Source organism: Mauremys reevesii, linkage group 26, assembly GCF_016161935.1.
Source record: "Mauremys reevesii isolate NIE-2019 linkage group 26, ASM1616193v1, whole genome shotgun sequence".
Taxonomy (NCBI): domain Eukaryota; kingdom Metazoa; phylum Chordata; order Testudines; family Geoemydidae; genus Mauremys; species Mauremys reevesii.
Window position 1 is genome coordinate 8,868,095 of NC_052648.1, and position 20,075 is coordinate 8,888,169.

At 50.2% G+C, this 20,075-nt stretch overlaps 1 protein-coding gene across 5 annotated transcripts in view; it reads right to left on the minus strand.

Moving 5' to 3' along the window:
- Positions 1-1,327: 1,327 nt before the first annotated feature.
- NRTN (neurturin) overlaps positions 1,328-20,075 on the minus strand; it is a 95,499-nt gene continuing 76,751 nt past the window's right edge. For all 5 annotated transcript variants that reach the window (XM_039516077.1, XM_039516080.1, XM_039516079.1 and 2 more), the window contains exon 3: positions 1,328-11,859. In XM_039516077.1, the coding sequence (XP_039372011.1) occupies positions 11,411-11,859 (449 nt within the window). In that variant the 3' untranslated portion in view covers positions 1,328-11,410. The remainder of the gene's footprint in view (positions 11,860-20,075) is intronic.

Below are 20,075 nucleotides of genomic sequence, written 5' to 3' on the forward strand. Positions count from 1 at the left end.
TTCAAGGGAGGCTAAAATGCCCGAAAATTAAATGAACCATTTCATTTCAGGTTGAATAAAATGTTCCATTTGACCCCCAAACAAAACTGTTCCGACTTTTTCAATTTGCTAAAAATTGAGAAAAAATTTTGGTTTCGATTCGACAGGAATCAACCTTTTTTCTAATATTTCAAAACCTCCAGCAAACTGAAAAATCAGCTCCGCTGCCAACAACGCCAAAACTCCAGTGCTGCCAAATAGTGAAGCGGATTCTTTCAACGCTTGCTGAAAAGTATCCTGAATAATACTGTCATAGGTGGGAATTTTCATCTATAGATCTCCAAGAGCTTTACACAGAAGGGTCAGCATTATTATCCTCATTTTACAGATGGGGAAAAGGCAGGGCCGAGAGCTTAAATGACTGGACGTGTTGTGTAACCTTAGGCAAGTCAGTGGCAGAGTCAGAAATGGACCCCAGGAGTTCTAGCTCGTACTTTGTAGCTGTGCCGCTGTCGAGCCATAATGTAGACAATTCCTACATCGATGGAAGGGCTATTTGCTGTCGATGTAGTTAATCCATCTCTCTGAAAGGCGGTAGCCAGGTCAGTGGACGAATTCTTCCATCAACGTACCTGCATCGACAGAGTTAGGTTGATTTATACATGTAGCTCAGGGCAAAAATTTTTCACAGCCCTGTGCAAGGAAGCTAATTTTTCAGTGCAGACCAGGCCTTAGATTTAAGGGCTGTCCACTGGAAGATGCAGCCAGAGAGATAACAAAGGGAACGGCTTGCTGCACTGAGACTGAACAAATGAAAGCACTTCTTAAATACTATTGCAAATTAGGACCAGGTTCTCTCCCGCTCTGAAACCTTTGCCCAGGGCCGGCTCTAACTTTTTTGCTGCCCCAAAAAAGAAGAGCGCCGCGCCGCCCGAAGCCCCGGCCCCCCCGAACGCTGCGCCACCGAAACACGCCCCCCCCCTCCGAGCGCCACCCGGTGGAAACGAAAACAAAAGAAAAAAAACCCTCCAGCGCTGCCCTGCTGAACCAAAAAAAAACCCAACAACCGAGCGCCGCCCTGCCCCAAGGTGCCGCCCCAAGCACGTGCTTGGTCGGCTGGTGCCTGGAGCCGGCCCTGCCTTTGCCCAATGGGCCTAGTGAGGTCCATGTGACTGAAGCCAACAGGGAGGGCTACCATATGGGCAACCTTGTTCGGCTTTATACCCAGCTCTCGAAGTTGCAAAGTTAATAGCAAAATAAAATGAATGCAGCATCCCGTTGCCATTGATTAGACAGAGACAGAAGTGAAAGAAAATAACTGGACAGGAATCAATACAATCCTCACTTTATTTTCACCTTGTCTTAAGTATGTAACAGCATCACAGCTGGCTTTAGGTTGTTTAAAAAAAATATTTCATACTGCATTTTACTCAATGTTCAGAATAAATGGTAAAATGTAATAAATGTAAACTGCACTGGCACCATTTTTGCTCAATAAATAAAAAAAAGAAAGAAAGAAAGAATGCTTTATGTAGACTGCACACTACAGTATCTAAATAAATAACATAAGTTACTTTGAATAAATAGAGATCATCTCACATACAGATGCATTGCATCAACTTCTTGCAGTTGGTCATTCGAGCCAACAATGCGGGAATGGAAGCGACTGAACAGATGAAATTGACCAGCACTGAAGAATGGACCGTGGTTACTAGGAAGAACCCAGTAAAATAACTTGCTCCTGTGTAATTTACAAAAAGAGAAATGAAATATTGTTTCCCATTCCCATTGTGTTTCTTTCAATTAATCTGAAACTACTCTCCTCTTTGAAATGGGGACTATGCCATAACTGTATTCCTTGCTCAACCAATATTGAAAGTATTCAGTAACTCTGTTTATTAAGAAAACAGATTATTTTCCCTCCCTAAAAATAATTTGTCTTCATAAATTAGGCAAACCGATTTAATACAAAGTTTCTGGAACTATTTAAGTAAGGAATGGCCCGTTTGCCAATGGTTTCACTCAAATGAAAACAATGAAATTGGGCTGCTTCTCACACATACATCAATACAAATCAGAAGTGACTCCAATGCAGCCAGTGGAGTTGCAACTGGTCTAAATGACAGAAGGATCAGTCTCCTAAACACCTCTGTACTTCACAATCCTTCTTGCACTGGCCAATGCTATGGATATATAGTAAAAACACAGTGAATTGTGCTTGTAGCTCATTAGCAGACAGAAGAGGGTAAAATAATCTACCAACTCTCATGGCTTGATCACAACTGCCAGAATTTTTTTTTTTAAATGCGTCGTGTCTGGAAAGCTTGTCATTTTTCAAACGCTATGAAATATCTTTGCCCTTTATTGGTGGGTATATTTAAAGCTAATGGCCGATCTGCAGCATACAGATATGCAAGTTGCAGAGGAAAAAAAAAACCATAACAGATGTTATTGTTATTAACAATAAATAATTCATGGGATGGTGAAGAAAGAGCCAGGCGGCAGATTTGGATGTCGCTTTCACGTAGAGGCTTTTCCATCCTTTCGCCTCCTTTCTGCATTTTAGACATTCTTTGGGAGGCGTAAAATCTCTTACTGCAGCCGAGAAGGAGATGCAGAAGCATTTGTCAAATAATAGAGAGAGAGCCTATTAAAAACAGATTTCAGTGAATAAGCAATGGAGGAGCACACAGAATGTGACCGATTGAGCAACATTATTACATAACACAAACAGAGGGACTTACAGTTCCTCTGTGTAATGGCCCCAAATACAGCCCTGGACAGGACACACACACATAAAAATCCTTTGGCGAGAGGGAGGGAGCTTGGCATTCGGAAACCCAAACGTTAACACTCACATTCAAACAAGAAATCAAACCAAACCAATTCAGCCGGCCACATTTGTGGTACGGCACCGCAGAGATCAGGCATTCGAGTGCCCTCTGCTGTGCTACTGAATCATTTCCTTGGTATGTCACTAATAATGGGGCTCTGATTTTTGGAAAGGGGTTTTACTAACCGACGCCCTGCCTGCAAACACCAGGCAGAATCGCCTTGGGCTGGAGCAGGTTGGTAGCCAGAATGACACGGCAGTCAGCAAGGCTTTCAATGGCTTTATTGGGCATTCGGGTAGATCAGAACATTTTCATCAACTTGAAGATGAGAAAAAGCAGGCTCAACCGTCGGCTGGAAAACCGAGGCGAACAGGGCAGCTGTAGCGCCGAGTTAATGGATGGCCTCAACACTCCATATAATGAAACTTCACTTTCCCTTGGCAACCCCTCCTGTCACAACGATTCGGTGCCGGCCAATCCAGACAGATCTCAAAGCACTTCAAGAACCCATTGTACAAACGGTGGCCAAATTCTGCCCTGGGACACATACAAGTGACATGCAGGTATCTGAGGATGGGACTTGGCCCAAGGAGTCACTCCCACTCCACCCCCCAAAAATGCAGCCTCCTCTGGGGTGCAACACACCAGCTGTTTAGCAACACCACAGACAGGAAATGGCTACAGTTCCTATCCTGAAGATACTGAGATCGGCTCAGGAGAAGTCATTCCACAGTCCCTCCTTCTGGGACATCTTTGCGACAACAGCGCCGAGATCTGACCAACGGGAGCCATTTCTCTCCCTGGCTCGCTCCTGTTTCCATGCCTCTCACTACAGCTGCAAGTCTCCCACCTGTCTATTCATCACGTCCTCTTCTAGAGTGAGATGTGATAGCTGCCACCTTGGCTGGCACCCTGGGGACTGAAGCGGGGAACCTCAGAGACTAAAAGCACAAGCTGCTAAAATTCCCTAGCTAGGGTTGCAACAGACATATCCTCTGTGGATCAGGCCCAGAGCGGGACCTGTAGCTCTCAGTGACCGGTGAGTTAGTCACACCTCTACATTAGCGTTAGCGTGGGTTCCAGGAAGGGCAGGGAGAAGATCGGTATCGCTATATAGGAAACAGTCATACTCCATGAATAAACTCGAAGGGCCTGATTCTGACTCACACGGGTTATAATGCTGGCTCACTGGGCCCATTTTGTTTTAGGTCCTGGAGTCTCCTGGAACGAAAGAGGACGCTTTGATGAAAGATGATGTCACGTGAGCAAACCTCCAGGAATACGTCCAACCAAACCCGGCAACCCTGTTTTTACACCAGCATAAGTGATTTCAGAATCCAGCTCGAAAGGCCAAGATTTTCTGTAGTGACTAGCAATCCCCAGTGCCCAGCTGGATACACCCTTAAGGGGCCCTGATTTCCAGGGGGCAGGTGGGAGGGTAGCTCAGCGCTTGCTGAAAATCAGGCCCGTTTAAGGTAACTCAGGTCAGGCACCCGAAATCACTAGAGACGTCTGAAAATCTTGGCCTTTAGGCCTGATTTGGACATCACTTAAACCAGGTGTGACTCCACTGACATCAGTGTAAACCAAACTCTTCCCCCCAATTCCCTCTGATTTCAGTGGGAGCCTCGTGTGATGGTGAATAATTTCCACAGGCTCAGACCATAAGAGTTTGTCTTCCCTGCAAAGATACGTTGAGTGTTGCCCCGAACTCGAGTCCCAGCCGCACACAGACGGCCCTCACTGGAGTATGGCGCTGCATTTAGCTCAAATAGGCTGGCCTGTCCGGGGCTACAGGTTACATCTTGAGAGAGCACAACTCATCAGTTGCTAACACAACCACCCCGTAGTGTGGATGCAAGCTACTGCCACTCCCAAACCTCTGCTCCTCCAGAGCCTTCCCACAATTCCCCAAGTGTGGCCAGACAGGAAGCTCTCCCAGAATTCACTAGGAAATCGGTGTCAGAGTAGCTCTGCTTACTGCGGGCTCAAGGCATTACGGGTTAAATATTCCCATAAGTCTTAGTGCCACGCATGTGTGAGTGCAGCGCCAGTGAGCACACGGCTGCTCGAGTGTTCCCTTGTGGTGTGGCCGCTCTCACTCAAGCTTGGCTCGCATGAGAGGAGCCAGCTGGTGTGTAGATAATTCAAGTGTAGCTGGTTGGGAGTTTTTTGGAAAAAAGTGGGGTTTTTTGGTCAGAAGATGCTGATTCATCAAAATTGAATTTTTCCCCAGGAAAGGGTTAGTTTCAGGAAGGTTTCGCACAAGAAAATAAAAGAGACGCCTACTCCCCCTACCCCCCAGAGTAGCCAACTGCCCAGTGATCAGGGCACAGTGCTGGGGTGGTTGGGGGAGACCCATTTCCAGGACAGTGGCTCTCCCTATATTCCAGGAATGGGCTATTGGCTATTCTGGGTGTTTCTCTCTCTCGTTTTCCACGACAAATTCCAAAAGGTCTTGATTTCATCACACCGCGGAACAGGGAACATTTCGAAAATCTCAAACATGGTGGCAGGATGGGAAAACCGTTTCCCACCCGAGTGAACTCTGCAATGAAGATCTACCCCAGTACGTCAACCCACAGAATCCCTGTTCCCTGTCTGCTGCATTCTGGCCCCAGCCACCGATCAGCTTTTCTTTCTAAACCGGAGACTCTGCAAACAAAACCAGGTTAACTTTTAGAGTGGAGTGGGCTGGGAACCAAATGTTCAAGAGGCCATTTGCTCTTCTTCAGTTTTTTTTAGAAGTCAGAAGAGCGCGTCTCTCATCTCTTGAAAATAGAACATCCCGTGATCCCAGCTCCCAAGCTGAATGCTATTGCATCTGCTAGCCAGGCCCATGGCCTGAGGCGGTATGAGGGGATTTTTTTCATTCAGAACTGTTGCTGTGACACAAGCCATGCTCGGAAAGAATAATTGAAATAGCAATTGTGTAGGCAGTGCTGGTCAGACTGTTTGCTGGGAATAAATCCATTGAATATTTGTCAGCTTTCGCCCCCCCTTTTCCCCTTCCCCACAATGAATCAATCCAGATTTCTGCACCTGCATTCATTACTTACAAGCCTTTACCTTTCACATTACTTAGCTCTGTAACTGATCGAGCACCCACTGAATCCATGGGAAAACTCCCATTGTTCACAAGCGAATGCAGGGTGGTGCATGAAGAAGAGACATTCCCCAACCAAACCCTTGTTCCTACCAATAGCCAGGACTAGCAGATGTAACAGGAAGGGGATAAGAACAAAGGAAAACAAGGAGCTATTTGGGTTCTGAACGACTGCACCCAAACACTATGGCCACCTCTCATATTGCATCAATTCTTCCATTCCCTGACATCTTTCATGATGGCTTATTTTTCTGCATGCCTAAAGGAACTGAAAACCATGAAGAAATTAGCATTGATCTTCCCTAGGGCTCTGCCACGGCCCACATGGATTACCGAAGTGCTTTCTTGTCTCCAAAAGTGACATTCAGTTTACGCACACATGGAATCTCTTGACTGATGCTAGCAGATCACATTTCCTCCGGATGTAAATATCACCCTACACTGATTCTGGCCAAGGGCTAATCTTCGTCACACTAGTCTACAGTGAATAGTCATAAAAAATCACACGTGTCTTTGATTTATCTATCACCTCGGTGACATTCTGATCTGATTTATACCTCGGGCAATTCTCCATGAAGCCAGTAAACTGGATTCTCCAGTCACTAATGCCAATTTCGCACTGATGCAACTCCGACTTCAACACAGTTACTCTTGTGAATGGAGAATCTTAGCTCCTTGGAGTTGCATAAGGGCGTGGCGGGAGCTGGCATAAGTCATCACAGAATTTGGCACATCAAATAAAATGAAAAGCAAAGGCCCGAGACACAGGTGGAATGGATTCAAGGGACCAATTCGCCTCCCAGGTACCACAGTGCAAATCAGCAGCAATCCCACTAAACAACAGACTTGCAGTGGAGTAAAAAAACGGCGTAAGTGACCGTAGAATCAATCCCAAATAGGGGAATTCCACCACACAGCCTCAGGCTGAATTCTCGTGCGCAGCCTGCATTAGGAGGTGGAACGTCTTGTGCTATGTTCGCTGTATTTTTTAGAAAATATACACATTGGCTTTTGTCACTTCTGAACTAGCAGGAGCCTGGGTTAGCCAACCCTGCTGCTGAAGAGACTTTAAGTACACCATGTTCGCATTCCCAGTAGGGCATTAGACATGGTTTGTAAAGCTGGGTATATGGGAACCCGGCAGAAGCAAAGCCTTGCGGTAAACAGCTGCCGTTTGCAAACTGACCGGCGGTTTTCCATGTGTGTACAAAGCCAACAGATGGACTCTATTCCCCTCTCCTCCTGCCAGTTTCTACATCTGGGCTCCTCTTTCAAAGGTGAGGGTAAAGATTAGGATTCCAGAGCCCGGCAGCCTGCTTTTATATGGAAGCAGGGTGCAAGTGAGTCAAAGGCTGCTGAATGATGATGTTTATATTGCTTTGATACATCTTGGCTCCGTTCAGCTAAGAGCAGCTTTTGGATCCAATGCAAAAAAGCCTGACCTTTGGCAGGGGTCAGAAATCTGTGCTATTCACGCGCCACGTTACATTTTGCATGTCTTGCAGGAGATACGCACAAGAAGTATGTGGGTTCCCATTCACATTATAGGCCGGGATTTTCAAAGTCAGGCTCCCAACTCCCCCTTGACATTTTTTTTTGGAGTTGGGTGCCTAACTCCCTTTGTCTCCTTTGCAAATCCCAGCCGCAGCGGCTCATTATCTATGCGAACAGGAAGGAAGAAACACGTTTTCCCCTGACTGCTGTGAAAAAGAAACAAGAGGGACAGATTCCGACCTCCGCCACTTTCACGTGGGGCGTCTTCCGATTTATATCGGTTGTAGCTGGGATCAGAGCCTGGCCCACAGTTGGGCAAAAGACGGGGACGTCAATAACAATCAGAGAATTCCAGGCCTGTTAATTTTCCATTGCCTTGGTGAATGCCCAGGACATGACACCAATATTCGCCTTCTGTTTACCATTTGCATTAGCTGGGAAAGGAGCCAGGAGGAGAAAACCAGCTACTCCACGCGACAAATATAGCCTGTTCAGAGACTGCAAAAGTCTGGAGTCTCATTTATTTCCCCACATAGTAAACAACACTGACCCGGCTGTAAACGCTAACCACAGACAGAAAGGGCCTGGTTCTTCTCTCACCCATGATACAAGCGACTCTACGCTAGTGAAGTCAATGGGAAGCACTTGTGTACGTGCCGTGGGAAGAACGGGGCCTGGGTTCTTTGGAGACAAGGAACTGACGAAACAGCAGACCAGCACACACAGCTCACCACCCTCTCGTACATTCGGCCAACTGGGTGGGAAGTGCTAAATCCGAGTCCTTCTAGGGTTCGGGCTCAGGTGATTGCGCTGAGTGTTTCCTGTTGCATTCAAAGGCTGCTGTAAGTTGGGTTCTTAAGATTCCTATGGATTTCAGCCCCATCTTATCTGTAGAGGTGCAAGCTCTAGGGTGGCCAGGTGCCTGGTTTGCGACTGGAAAGTCCGGTCGAAAAGGGGACCTGAGAGTGTTCGGTCAGATCTATTGACTGGACACTCAAAGTCCAGTTACTGGGAGCAGGGGAGGCAGGGATGCGCCGAGTCATCACCCACTCCAGCTCCTACTCAGCCGGGACCGCCTCCTACCTGTGTTGGGCAGCAGCAGCTCCCAGGCCTGGCTCTGCAGGTGAGTCCCTCCTGACACAGGTCGGGGGGTTGGAGAGGAAAAGCAGCAAGCAAGCAACAGGGGGGAGGGGAAAGAGGAGGGGCAGGGGTGGGGCCTTGGGGGGAACAGGTGGGGCAGGGGAGCTGCCGGCACTCCTGCTGGAGTGTCTGGTTTTTAAATATTACGAAGTTGGCAACCTGACACGCGGCTCCTGATGGACTTGTTGATTTCAACTGCTTCTGGATTGGGATCTGGCCCTTCTGATCTGCCACTGAACTTCTATTACAGCTCCAGCTAGGATGTTATTGCTGATATGCATCCTAATTTTATCGCTCTGGTCTTCCACTGTATCACCACCCAATGCATCCCTAGCCCTCAGACTAAAACGCCATCCTATGGAAACACCCATCTCTCATCCTCCAGAGTGTTTCTAAACCATTTTACACTGAGGACAACCTGGTCATGTGAGCCGACACCAGCAACGGTGGAGGAAATGGAGAGTTGATCCAGTTACCGTAGGTTGGCATGAGCCTTAAGACAAAAAGCTGATGAGAGGGAAGATGGGAAAGAGATCGTTCCAGTGAGCGGGCAAACAAGAGGTGACTAGAATGGATCTGAAGGCCGACACCAGCTCTTGTGAGATGGGAGGCTTTCTGCTGATCTCAGCGGGAATCGGATCAGGCCCTAAGGGGGGTGGAAACACCAAACGTTTGTCCATTAAAAAGCCACATTTGAAGGAAAGTTGTGTATGAATGCCAGGGAACTCCTTTTCCTTTCACAGGACGGCCCAGGCTGGAGCAGCCCCCCCAGTTTTTTGCACAGCCAAGTGGAAGGCTGGGTTCAACAGTCACCCCAGTCTTTGGGAAAGCAGAGCCCAAGGCTGGTATTTTCAAAGGCGTTTGATGCCCAAATCCCAATCAAAATGAACGGGAAGCCCCAAGGCAGCGTCAACACTCAGCCTTACTGGCAAATGATCCCCACTGCACGGAACTCAATGGAATTTGGGTGCCTAACTCCCTTAGGCATGGCCTACACACAGATTTTGTACTGGTATAACTCTTTGGGTTAGGAGTGTGATTTTTGACCAGTATAGTTATACCAGTAGAGCTCCTAGTGTGGACACAGTTATACTAGGATAAAAGTTGCTTTATAGTTTATTCTCCTTCCCTATACTAATATGAGCACCTTTATACCAATATAAGCATGTCCACACTAGGGAAGTTGGACCGTTTTAATTACACCAGTATAGTCAAAGCGATATGACCTTGAAGTGTAGACGAGGCCTTAGGCTCCTTTGCAAACCCAAGTCTTAGGCCAGGTCTACGCTACACGCTTACTTCAGTATAACTTCATCGCTCAGGGATGTGAAAAATCCACGGTCCTGAGCAATGGAGTTATACTGACAACCCCCCCGTGTAGCCAGACATTGCTACTGCCTATCACAGAGGTGGAATTATTAAGAACTCTCTGCTGTCAGCTTAGAGCGTCTTCACTGGACGCGCGACAGCAGCACAGCTGCAAGTTTGTAGCATAGACCTGCCCTCCGTGTCCAATGAAGTCTGTAGACCCTGCTGGAGCATAGGTGCCAGTAACTCTATTACAGCAGTGTCCCTGCAAAGCTAGTCCAGGGAGAGGCATGATGGTTTATTTCAGCAGGACAGCAGGCTTGCCAGATGGAAAGCAAAGGAGGTGCTCAAAGCAGTAGAAACACGGGAAATTCCTTCTCAACAATCACACTTCCTGACTACCTGAATGTCAATATGCCTGATGCGGAACATGGAGATTTTCAAGGCTGCCTAGGAGATCAGAACACCCAGTTCCCATTAAAATTAAGGCAGCTTTGAAATTCTCATCACCCCCATGCCCCACGCCAATCCTCTTCCTCGCCCTCTCTCTGGTTAAACCCACCAACCGGACAGGTATGTTAAGATCATCTCCTGGCCCAGGTCAATAGAATGGCTGGGGTCGGGGGAGGGAAGCATCCAACAATTGTTCATTGACCTCACTATAACGTTGGCGTAACAGCTGTGAAGGAATGATACTATTCTGTATGTCTGCGATTGCCATCAATATTTATATCTCTATCTCTCTATATATTCCTGTATATTTACAGAGCATGAATATACTGCATGTCTACAATAAAATAAGGGTAAGATATGATCTTAGGATATAAAAGAATATTTCTTGACCGTTCAGTCATTTATCCGCACCCAAAAAGGTTCCATCCGCGTGAACTCGGTGCCCTGGTGCAATTCTCTTTAGGCCGCAATCCGTCTCGGAGGGGCGCCTCTGAGAAGAGGCCTCAGTTTTCGTAGGACTAGGAATGTGGATGCCAATCTGACTCCTCCTTTCCGACTGGATCGCAGTTTCGGAGCTGGCCGTCCAATTGCATCCAAAGACAAGGACGAGTGGCACCTTTTGGATCTGAAATACTTGGCCGGCAAAGCTTTCCTGCTAAATCCCTTTGTGCGAGCAATAAAATAAAAGCACACGTGGATGCCAGGCTGGCGTGACGGATGCCGGCATCCCTGAGGAAATCAGCAGGTGTTTCCTCCTTCTTCTCCATTCCCCAGCTCCTCCTTCTTAGAGCATCCCAACGCTCAGGGGCACCGGGCCGGTGGGGGGAGCGCGGAGGCACCTGTCGAAGTGTCGAAAGGCTCCTCGATTTCTCTCAAAGCACAACCCGGCATCAAGAGTTTCCCTGTTGCCCCTAGAGTCCAACCACAGAACTGAGGTAGACTTGGAAACAGTTGCCTTCTTGACTCTCTGAGCCTGGGTCCCCTCTTAGTTCCTTTCGCTCTCGGAGCGCAGCAATATCCCTTTAGGCCCTCGCGCTCTTGGCTTTTGGGGCGCTGCCTTACCGACATCAACCTTCCCAGGTTCCCTTTCCCCGCTTCACACGCAGCCACATTCCTTGGCCGACAGCTCGTTGACGGTGTAGTAGCGGTTGTAAGTGTCCAGGAAGGAGACATCGTCGTCGTACGCGAGAGGCCTGCAGCAAGGCCGGGCTCTGACCTTCTCCTTTTTGATCTTTTTCTTGAGCCTCATGTTCTTCAGGGAGAGGTCGTAGTTCCTGACGGCCGTCTCGCACGTGCCGCTGCAGTAGCGGAACAGCACGGTCTCGTCTGACTCATAGCCCAGGCCCAGCTCGCTGACGCTCACCTCCAGCTCCTTCAGGGCGCAGGGTTTGTGACGGGCCCGGGCTCGCTTCATGCGGTTCCCAGGCTTAGGGAAGAGCGGCAGCTCATGCCCCCCGGAGTTCATGGACTGGCTGTACCTCTCGACCAGCGTGGAGATCAGCTGTCGGATTTCCCCCTCCGTGTAGCTTTCAAACAAGGTACTGTCTGCAACAGAACAGGGACAGGGGTTAGCGAGCCAGGCAGCGGGGAACAGCAAGCATAAGCCCCGGGAGCTAGCCACCCAGATCTCAATGGAATCTGGCCATCCAACTCCTTTGAAAATCCCAGCCCCGAATATTTCTACGGACTGCAGGTAAACTTTCCAAAAATGCTTAAGTGACTTAGAAAGCTAAGTCCCATTTACTTACAATGGGATTTAAGCTCCTAAATCACATAGGTTCCCCCCTCCTTCACGTCCCCAGGCTGCACGCACAAGCAGGAAAGAGCCTGTAAAAGGGACAGGAGGGAGTGATGGGTGTTAGGAAATCAAGGCTCCAATCATTTGCGAAGCCCCTCTGCAATGCCAACTACGTGCTACACAAATCTAATCTTCCATTCAAGACACCGAATTACCTACCTAGCATTTCCCCTTGTGAAGCAATTGGCCTGTGCAATGAAACCCCAGCCAAACTCCGGCACCATCAAAGGCTGACATTCACCCCTCTCCCCGACCCTGCTTGCTCCTTAGAGGTCAGAAGGGCCTGCTTTATTTAGCAGAGCAGAGGCCTTATCTACACTAGGGCTGAAAAAATCACCAGATCAAGTTCTGTGGTTTAAGAACGAGTGCAAGTGGGATTTGGGCCCTGCCTATCGTACAGTTTAACCCAGGGAAGCCAGAACCCTGCCCTTCCCGGCGATTGTTTTGATGTTCTAGTCCGGTCCCTCTGCACAACACAGGCCAGAGACCCTCCTACAGCGAGCCCTGTACCGAGCCCACCTGCCTGCCGTTGAACCGGGGCGTCTCCTTCAGAGCGAGGCGCCCGCTTGAGAAAGGTGCTCACGGGTCCAGTGTAGTCAGACCCTGAGGGTGTTCTAAACCAGTTTGCAACCCCACGTTGCGGGTAGCCTGGTCGGACAGGAGCAGGGAGTCCGCCTCTTTTGTGGGGCTGCAGGAGGACTGAGCTAACCCATTACATGCAGGAAAAGCCACTGCAAGGCAACAACTTTCAGATGCCACCAACCCACTGCCGGCTAGTGCCCCCGTCCACTTCGTTCTTACTGGAGTCCTTCCTAAGGGCTGAATGAATTCATCCCAGCAGAGGCCACCGGCACCTTGGCCTCTCTAACACATGGTGAGCAATTACGCGGATGCTCAGTATTTATGGGGCCCCTGGCTTTGGTGGAGGCTGAGCTTTCGGATGTGTACAACATCCCTGAGTGCTCACAAACCATCACGTGCCCAGAGCGGCTTACGACACGTACAGGCCCCGGGGGAGGGAGCGGGTTTGGGGGATGCATATTCCAGTGACTGGTCTCCGCCAGCCACTAGCCATTTGGCAAAGGGCCCGGCGCGAATCATCCCATTGGCCTGTTGGGGGTGAAAGGGACGAAAAGCCAGCGGAGCTGGGCAGGAGGTTACGGAAGCCAGCTGCTCGGCATCAGCTTTGCCCCCCACCCTTCCCAGTCCCGGGTGCGGGGGGAGCGGGTTCTCTGGGGCCAAGATCCATAAGTGGGGAAATGCTTTTCCTGGCACCGTCCCCTCTATCAGCCTCCCCGAGAATACAAGGCTGCATGAATTAAGGGCCCATTCCCCCCATGAGGGTTAGTTGCAGGGACAGGGTCTGCCCAGGGTCCTACAGCTCTAGGAGTCACATTCATAGGCAGCCAGACGCCAGCACAGCAGCGAGTGCCCCGTTTGCCGATTCGCCGCCCCAGGCCGCCAGCTACAGCTCATCGATCCAGTGGCTTGGGTGGGGCAGAACCCCGTTTCCATGGCCACAGGGGCCCCTCTGTGTAAAATGGGTGAGATAGTTTAAAAAAAAAATTACAGGGATGAGTCAAGATTCAAGCGTCTTATTGAAACAGGATGAGAAATCTTTCAGCCTCAGAGCGAGAGGCTTTAACGACGGCTTTTCCGTTCAGCCCAAGGAGCCAAGCTGGCTCCAGATGGCACAGATGCTCTTCGCTTGGAGGATGTGGCCAGGGCCCAAGAGACAGGAATGCTTTCGGGGAGGCTGCCTTCGGCCTCGTCTACACTTGAAAGGATTGGCTGCTTGACCTACACCGGTAACGCACCCGCCTCCCCCCGCCCGACCCCCTCAGCGAACTCCCGGTGCAGATGCAGCTTATACTTCCGAGCGTTTCCAAAGCGATCTCACGTTGTGTTGTGTTTCCATGGCTTTCCTTGAGCTAAGCACCGTGTGGTTGGGTAGGTGTTTGGGTAGGAGACCTCCAGATGCTTTGGCCAATGCAATTTCCCTTTGAGTGAATATTGGCCACCATGGGGCTTGCTTTTATAGGACATGTGAACAGGGGCGGTGAAGCCCTCCCAAAAGTGTGGGGGGGGGGTGCCAGGGGCCCCCTGTCGCCTCTGTGGACCTGCCCCTGCCCCTCCTCTTGCCCCCCCCAGGGCCCCACCCCCAACCAAGCCAGAAGCCGAAGCGGGGACGGGATGCCTGGGTGGGCCCCTCCACCTGCCCGAGGTAGGGGGTGGAGGCGAGAGCAGTCCTCAGCCTGTGTCGTTCCCCCTCCCCGGACCCCCATCCAGGGCAGGTGGAGGGTCCGTGGCTCCCCACAGCTGCTCAGGCTCCTCGGCCAGGCTCCAGCTGCCAGCCTGGCCAGGGCCTTGGAGGGAAGAGGCGGGGCCCACGGCAAAAAGTGGATGGGCCACACCCGTTCACTTTCAACAAGCGGGAGCACCGTGACCCTCTGGCCCCCCTGTCCGGCGCCCCTGCATGTGAAACTCCAGTCCTGACCACTGGTGGCAGTTTCTGTAAGAATTAGGGATGAGTTAACCCTGGCATCCAATTCCAGTTCCGGCAATTATATTCTGTTTAGCCAAATTCCCTCTACAGTTTCACTTGAATACAACAGTTCGGATTGTGTCTTGATCTGCTAGGTGATGTAGCTGGGTGGCCTCAACCAGCTGCTGTGTCCTATCCCAGAAGCAGCTACATTTCAAGGGTGGGTGACATCATCTCGGTGTCAGTTAATTCATGAATGCCTGCAATCTGTGATCGTCAGGTGAAAGACCCTTCGGAAGTACCAAGCCTTCTCGTGGGGCCAGTTCCGGGTTTTACTCAGTCCTTACTCGCTTTGATTTCAGCAGGAGTAAAAACTTGCTGTTGGCAGTAAAATATTCTAATTCTTCTACTGCTCAGGGAATGCCACAGGCCCATGTATTTAAATGTCAGACCTACAGTATTTGTTTCAGCTCCGGTTGACTTCAGTCCACGTCAGGGGCGGCTCTAGGCCCCAGCACGCCAAGCGCGTGCTTGGGGTGGCATGCCACGGGGGGCGCTCTGCCGGTTGCCGGGAGGGCGGCAGGCGGCTTCTGTGGAGCATCCGCAGGCACGTCTGCGGGAGGTCCACCAGAGCTGCGGGACCGGCGACCGGCAGAGCGCCCCCCGCGGTGTGCCGCCGTGCTTGGGGCGGCGAAATGGCTAGAGCCGCCCCTGGTCCACATGCAGTAGAATTGGGCAGGAAATAGTTTTCCCGGTCTGCAAAAAGTAGATTTCAAACAATTTCCCCATTGGGACGAGACGGAGACCTTCAGAACCGTTTTTGGAAAACCACAGAGTGCCAGACCCATTCCACAAGACCCTGTGGTTAGGTGCTCACCTAGGATGTGAGAGACCCCCGGTCAAGTCCCCACTCCACCTGATTCAGAGTAAGGACCTGCAGCCGTCTCACATCCCACACGAATGCCCTAACCCCTGGGCTAGGGTCTGTTCTGGGACGGTGCACATGCTGTCTATTTCAGTTACAGACTAGACTCGAGGAAACCATCTAGATAAATGAGTATTTTCCGATGAAAAACCATTGTCAAAAAATTCCCGACCCGCTCTAATCTACAGGCTATTTCTAGGATTTGGAAAAGCAAATTAAGAATTAATTAAGAATTAAGCAAATTAAGAATTAAGCAAATGTACATGCACACGGGTGTTTTTACATTAAATTACATCGACTGCTCCAAATTTGCCAACCTGAAACCCATGTTGCTAGAGAAAATTCTTTTCACGGGGCACCCTCTCCTCCCAACACCACACTGCATAGTGACCCAGCTGTCTGCCCTGCTAGGAAGGGACTTCAGGGATGGCTGACGGGCCACAGACAGATCACAGTTTGAAACTGCTGTGAACCTAGTGCTTGCCCAGGCCCCCACCTCATCCAGATCCTTTCAAAGATAGTTTCCATCCCCTTGTAAACTGACTTTCCCTCACAGTGAAATGGGTGCAGAGTGCAGAGCCTGCCAGCTAATTACAAGCCTAATTGCTGGTGATTCGGCTAAAAGTTCCCGTTACTACAGCTGGATTTAGGTCCTGTGACCAATCTTGCAGCCTATCTAGCATCCCTTGAGATGCAGGGACACAGCACTCGCTGTAGCACCTTGGTCACTTAGGCCTTGTCTACACTACAAAGTGAAGTCGGCGTAAGCCGCCGTGCATCGACCTAGTTGTGCACGTGTCTACACTTAAATTCGCCTCCCACCGCCATAAGCTCTATATTACGGAGCACAACCTCCTCGAGCGGCATTGAGCCACAGTTGATGTGCGGAGGCCAATGCAGTGCAGAGGTAGACGTTGTATTACCTATGTCAACCCTAACAGTCCTCCAGGAGCTGTCCCACAATGCCTGACACTCGCCGCTCTGGTCACGATTGTGAACTCCACTGCCCTGGGGCCATAGAGACTGTAAACTACCCACCCCCTCTTTAAAACCCTGTAAATTTTTGAAATTCCTTTTCCTGGTTGTCTGGCTTAACTCTCAGCTCTCCCTCATTGTGTGCAACTCCCCAGCTGGCCATGCCGGCTACACACTCTGAATCCACTCTGGCCTGGAGATACTGGATCTCCTGGGCACATGGGGAGAAGAGGCAGGGCAAGGACAGCTCCGAAGCAGCTGTAGAAATGTTGACATCTACAAGCAGGTGGGGCGGGAGTGCAGGAGAAGGGGTACGACAGGGCCCTGCCGCAGTGCTGCATGAAAGTGAAAGAGCTGCAGCAGGTGCACCAGAAGGCCAGGGAGGCCAACAGTTGATCTGGTGCCAAGCCGCAGACTTGCCGCTTTTACAAAGAGCTGCATGGCACACATGGTGGAGACCCACCGCCACCCCGCACACCAGCACAGATACCTCTGAGGAGCCTGAGTCAAAGGCCCCTGCCATGAACAGGGAGGAGAAGGAGGAGGGTGGATGGCACGCAACCAGAGAGGTCCAACTGTCCTGCAAGCTGTTTGAGACTTCACCTTAGTCCAATCCATCCCAACATCGGGATGAGCCCGATGCAGGGGAAGGATCCCCAGGCAAGTGTGTAAATTCATCTCCCATTACTGTGATGGCGCCCCCCACTGAGCAGGACACCGCTATCAACTTTTCATTACTTTACTCGCACTAGGAGAGGTAGTGGTACCATGAAGTGAGGCAGAGCTGCTGTTCATAACCCTCCAGAGTTAGGCGAGGGGATGGGGGTGTGTGGAGTGGTTTGTTTATGTACACGGGGATGCCCCTTGAATCCTGCTGAGACAGCGCGATGAAACTTCCATGGAAGTCCTCTGCAATCCTCTCCCAAAGGTCTCCAGGCATGGCAGCCTTATTTCTTCCTCTGCAGTAGGACACATTCCCACGCCAGTCAGCAATTATTGCCAGGGGGCCTGCCAAAGCGAACGGGCTAGCAGCCTATGGGCCCAGATGGCTTTGAGATGCCAGGAATAGCTGTGGAGAGGTGGGGACTTCTGAATCTTAACTTCCGCTTTCCGTCATGACTCTACTGTCCACAGTACTTCTGTGCGTTTCATTTGTAGCTGATGCCGTTGCGGCCTTGAGAGGTTCCCCCTCCACACCCGCGGAGTGCCCAAGTCAGAGAAGGAGAAAGAAGAGGACTCGAGTTGATCTGTTCAGCGAGATCCTGCAAGCCAATGTTGCATCAGGCCACGAACAGAGGGCCCGGCGGATGAATATAGCAGAGTGTTTTAATATGGAGATATACCTCCATATTAAAACACTCTGCTATATTCATCCGCCAGGCCCTCTGTGGATGCAGAAGGAAAGAACAGACAGGAGAAATGCCCAGGAGGCCCAGCAGGAAAAGGAGAGGGAGATGCACCAGGGCTTAATGGGTCTTCTCCAGCAACTAACGCAGAGGCTGCAGCCCCTTGTGGACCTACAGGTTCAATAATCCCAGGCTTTGGAGACCTCCATGGTCACTGCTCCTGACACCTTGCGACATTCCATGTGGCATCAGGAGCCACATCCCTACCTTACCACTCTACACAGGGGGACATTAAGGAAAATCACAGCTTCACCTACGCTGACCTGGGAGAGCCACAGTTGAAGTATGTGTAGCTAAAATGGACATGAATGCTCCTTCCCTTTCTTTAAGCTGTGTTCCAAAAAAAAGTCCCTGCTTGTAGCTTTGTGAACAGTCCTTTCTCCTTAGAGATGCAGGCATCATGCACCTTCCCTGACCAGTCAACACTGGTGCTGGTGAAGGATCCCTGGTGATCCACCAGTGCTTGCATAACCACAGAAAAACAGCCCTTTCTGATGCTCTAGTCTGTGGCAAGGTGGTCTGGTGCCAAAATAGGGATCTGTGTCCCGTCTATTGATCCATTCGATAACCTCATTGCTGGAAATCCATCCCTTATGTCCTGCCCATTGCTGAGAGTCACAGTCCTGTGTAACAGGAGATGTCCCTGCACATCTACATGACAACCACCCCTGCAGTGGATTTTCCAACTCCAAAATGATTTCCCACAGACCGGCAGCAATCTGCTGTGGCAAGTTCCCACAGCGCGATGGCCACGCACGTCTCCACTGTCAGTGCTGCTCTCACGTTAGTGTCCCTGGACTGGAGGGCTGGGGCGAGCTCGGTGCACAGATCCAGGAATATGGCTCTGAGCATCTGAAAGTTCTGCAGCCACTGCTCATCATCCCATGCCTGCATTCCGATGAGATCCCACCAGCCACCGTTTGTAGCTACTCTGTGAATGCCACCAAAAACCTCACCTTGGTTCTCACGGTGTTCCACAGCAATCTGCTCTCCAGGAATCATCATGTTCCCCGTGACTCAGCTCATAGCTCTCAAATACTGGAGGATCACCAGTCCTGTGCTTGTCCTGGGTTTTTTTTGCCTTTTCTGAGGGTTTTCACCTTCCTCTGCAGCACGGGGCATGGGTCACTTGCAGGTTTAAACTAGTGTCAACAGTGGATTCTCTGTAACTTGAGGTCTTTAAATCATGATTTGGGGACTTCAGGAACTCAGCCAGAGGTTAGGGGTCTGTCATGGGAGTGGGTGGGTGTGTTTCTTTGGCCTGCAATATGCAGGAGGTCAGACGAGATGATCATGATGGTCCCCTTCTAGTCAAACTCTCATGACAATAGTCCAGAGCAGTGTAGGCTCCATGCTTCTGTCAGAAATGGTGGACAGCGACAAATCCCAGGCTGGTTTGTGGGATTTTCTGAATAGGCATGAAAATTATGGGATGGAGATAGCATTCCGGGGTGGAGGCAGTTGCACAAGGGGACCTTGACGCTGCGGTCCCAGTCACCCCTGCGCGACCTGCTTCTGCCCCGCCAGTGCACTGCATGGTGGTGAGTTGCACCCTGGGATACCTGCACGGTCCACCGCACGGTGCATCGAAACAAGCACTCCTGGTGAGCACACACAGCGCCGACACAAAGAGGCAAATCTGCCCGCGCACAAGTGATATACTAACTTGAGCTGGCAAAAGTCTGCAATGCAGACGTGCCCTGAGGTAACTACGTAACCAAGACAGTTACAGGCTTAATTGGAGGCAATTAACTTGTTATGGTGGAGCTTGTTGACACTCGGGGGCAGGGATTGGGCTAATGAATTCATTAGCTCAATACAGAAAGAGAGAGAACTGGCAGGAAGTTGCTGGGGGGGGAGCTTGGAGAATGAGCTGGAGAAACTGCAGAACTGGAATTAATTTGCAAACTGGACACCATTAAATTAGGCTTGAATAAAGATTGGGAGTGGATGGGTCATTACACAAAGTCAAACTATTTATTTCCCCATGCTAATTTCCCTCCCTACTGTTACTCACACCTTCTTGTCAACTGCTGGAAATGGGCCATCCTGATTCTCACTACAAAAGTTTTTTTTTCTCCTGCTGATAATAGCCCATCTTAATTGATTAGTCTCGTTAGAGTTGGTATAGCAATCCCCATTTTTTCATATATATCTATCTTTCTACTGTAT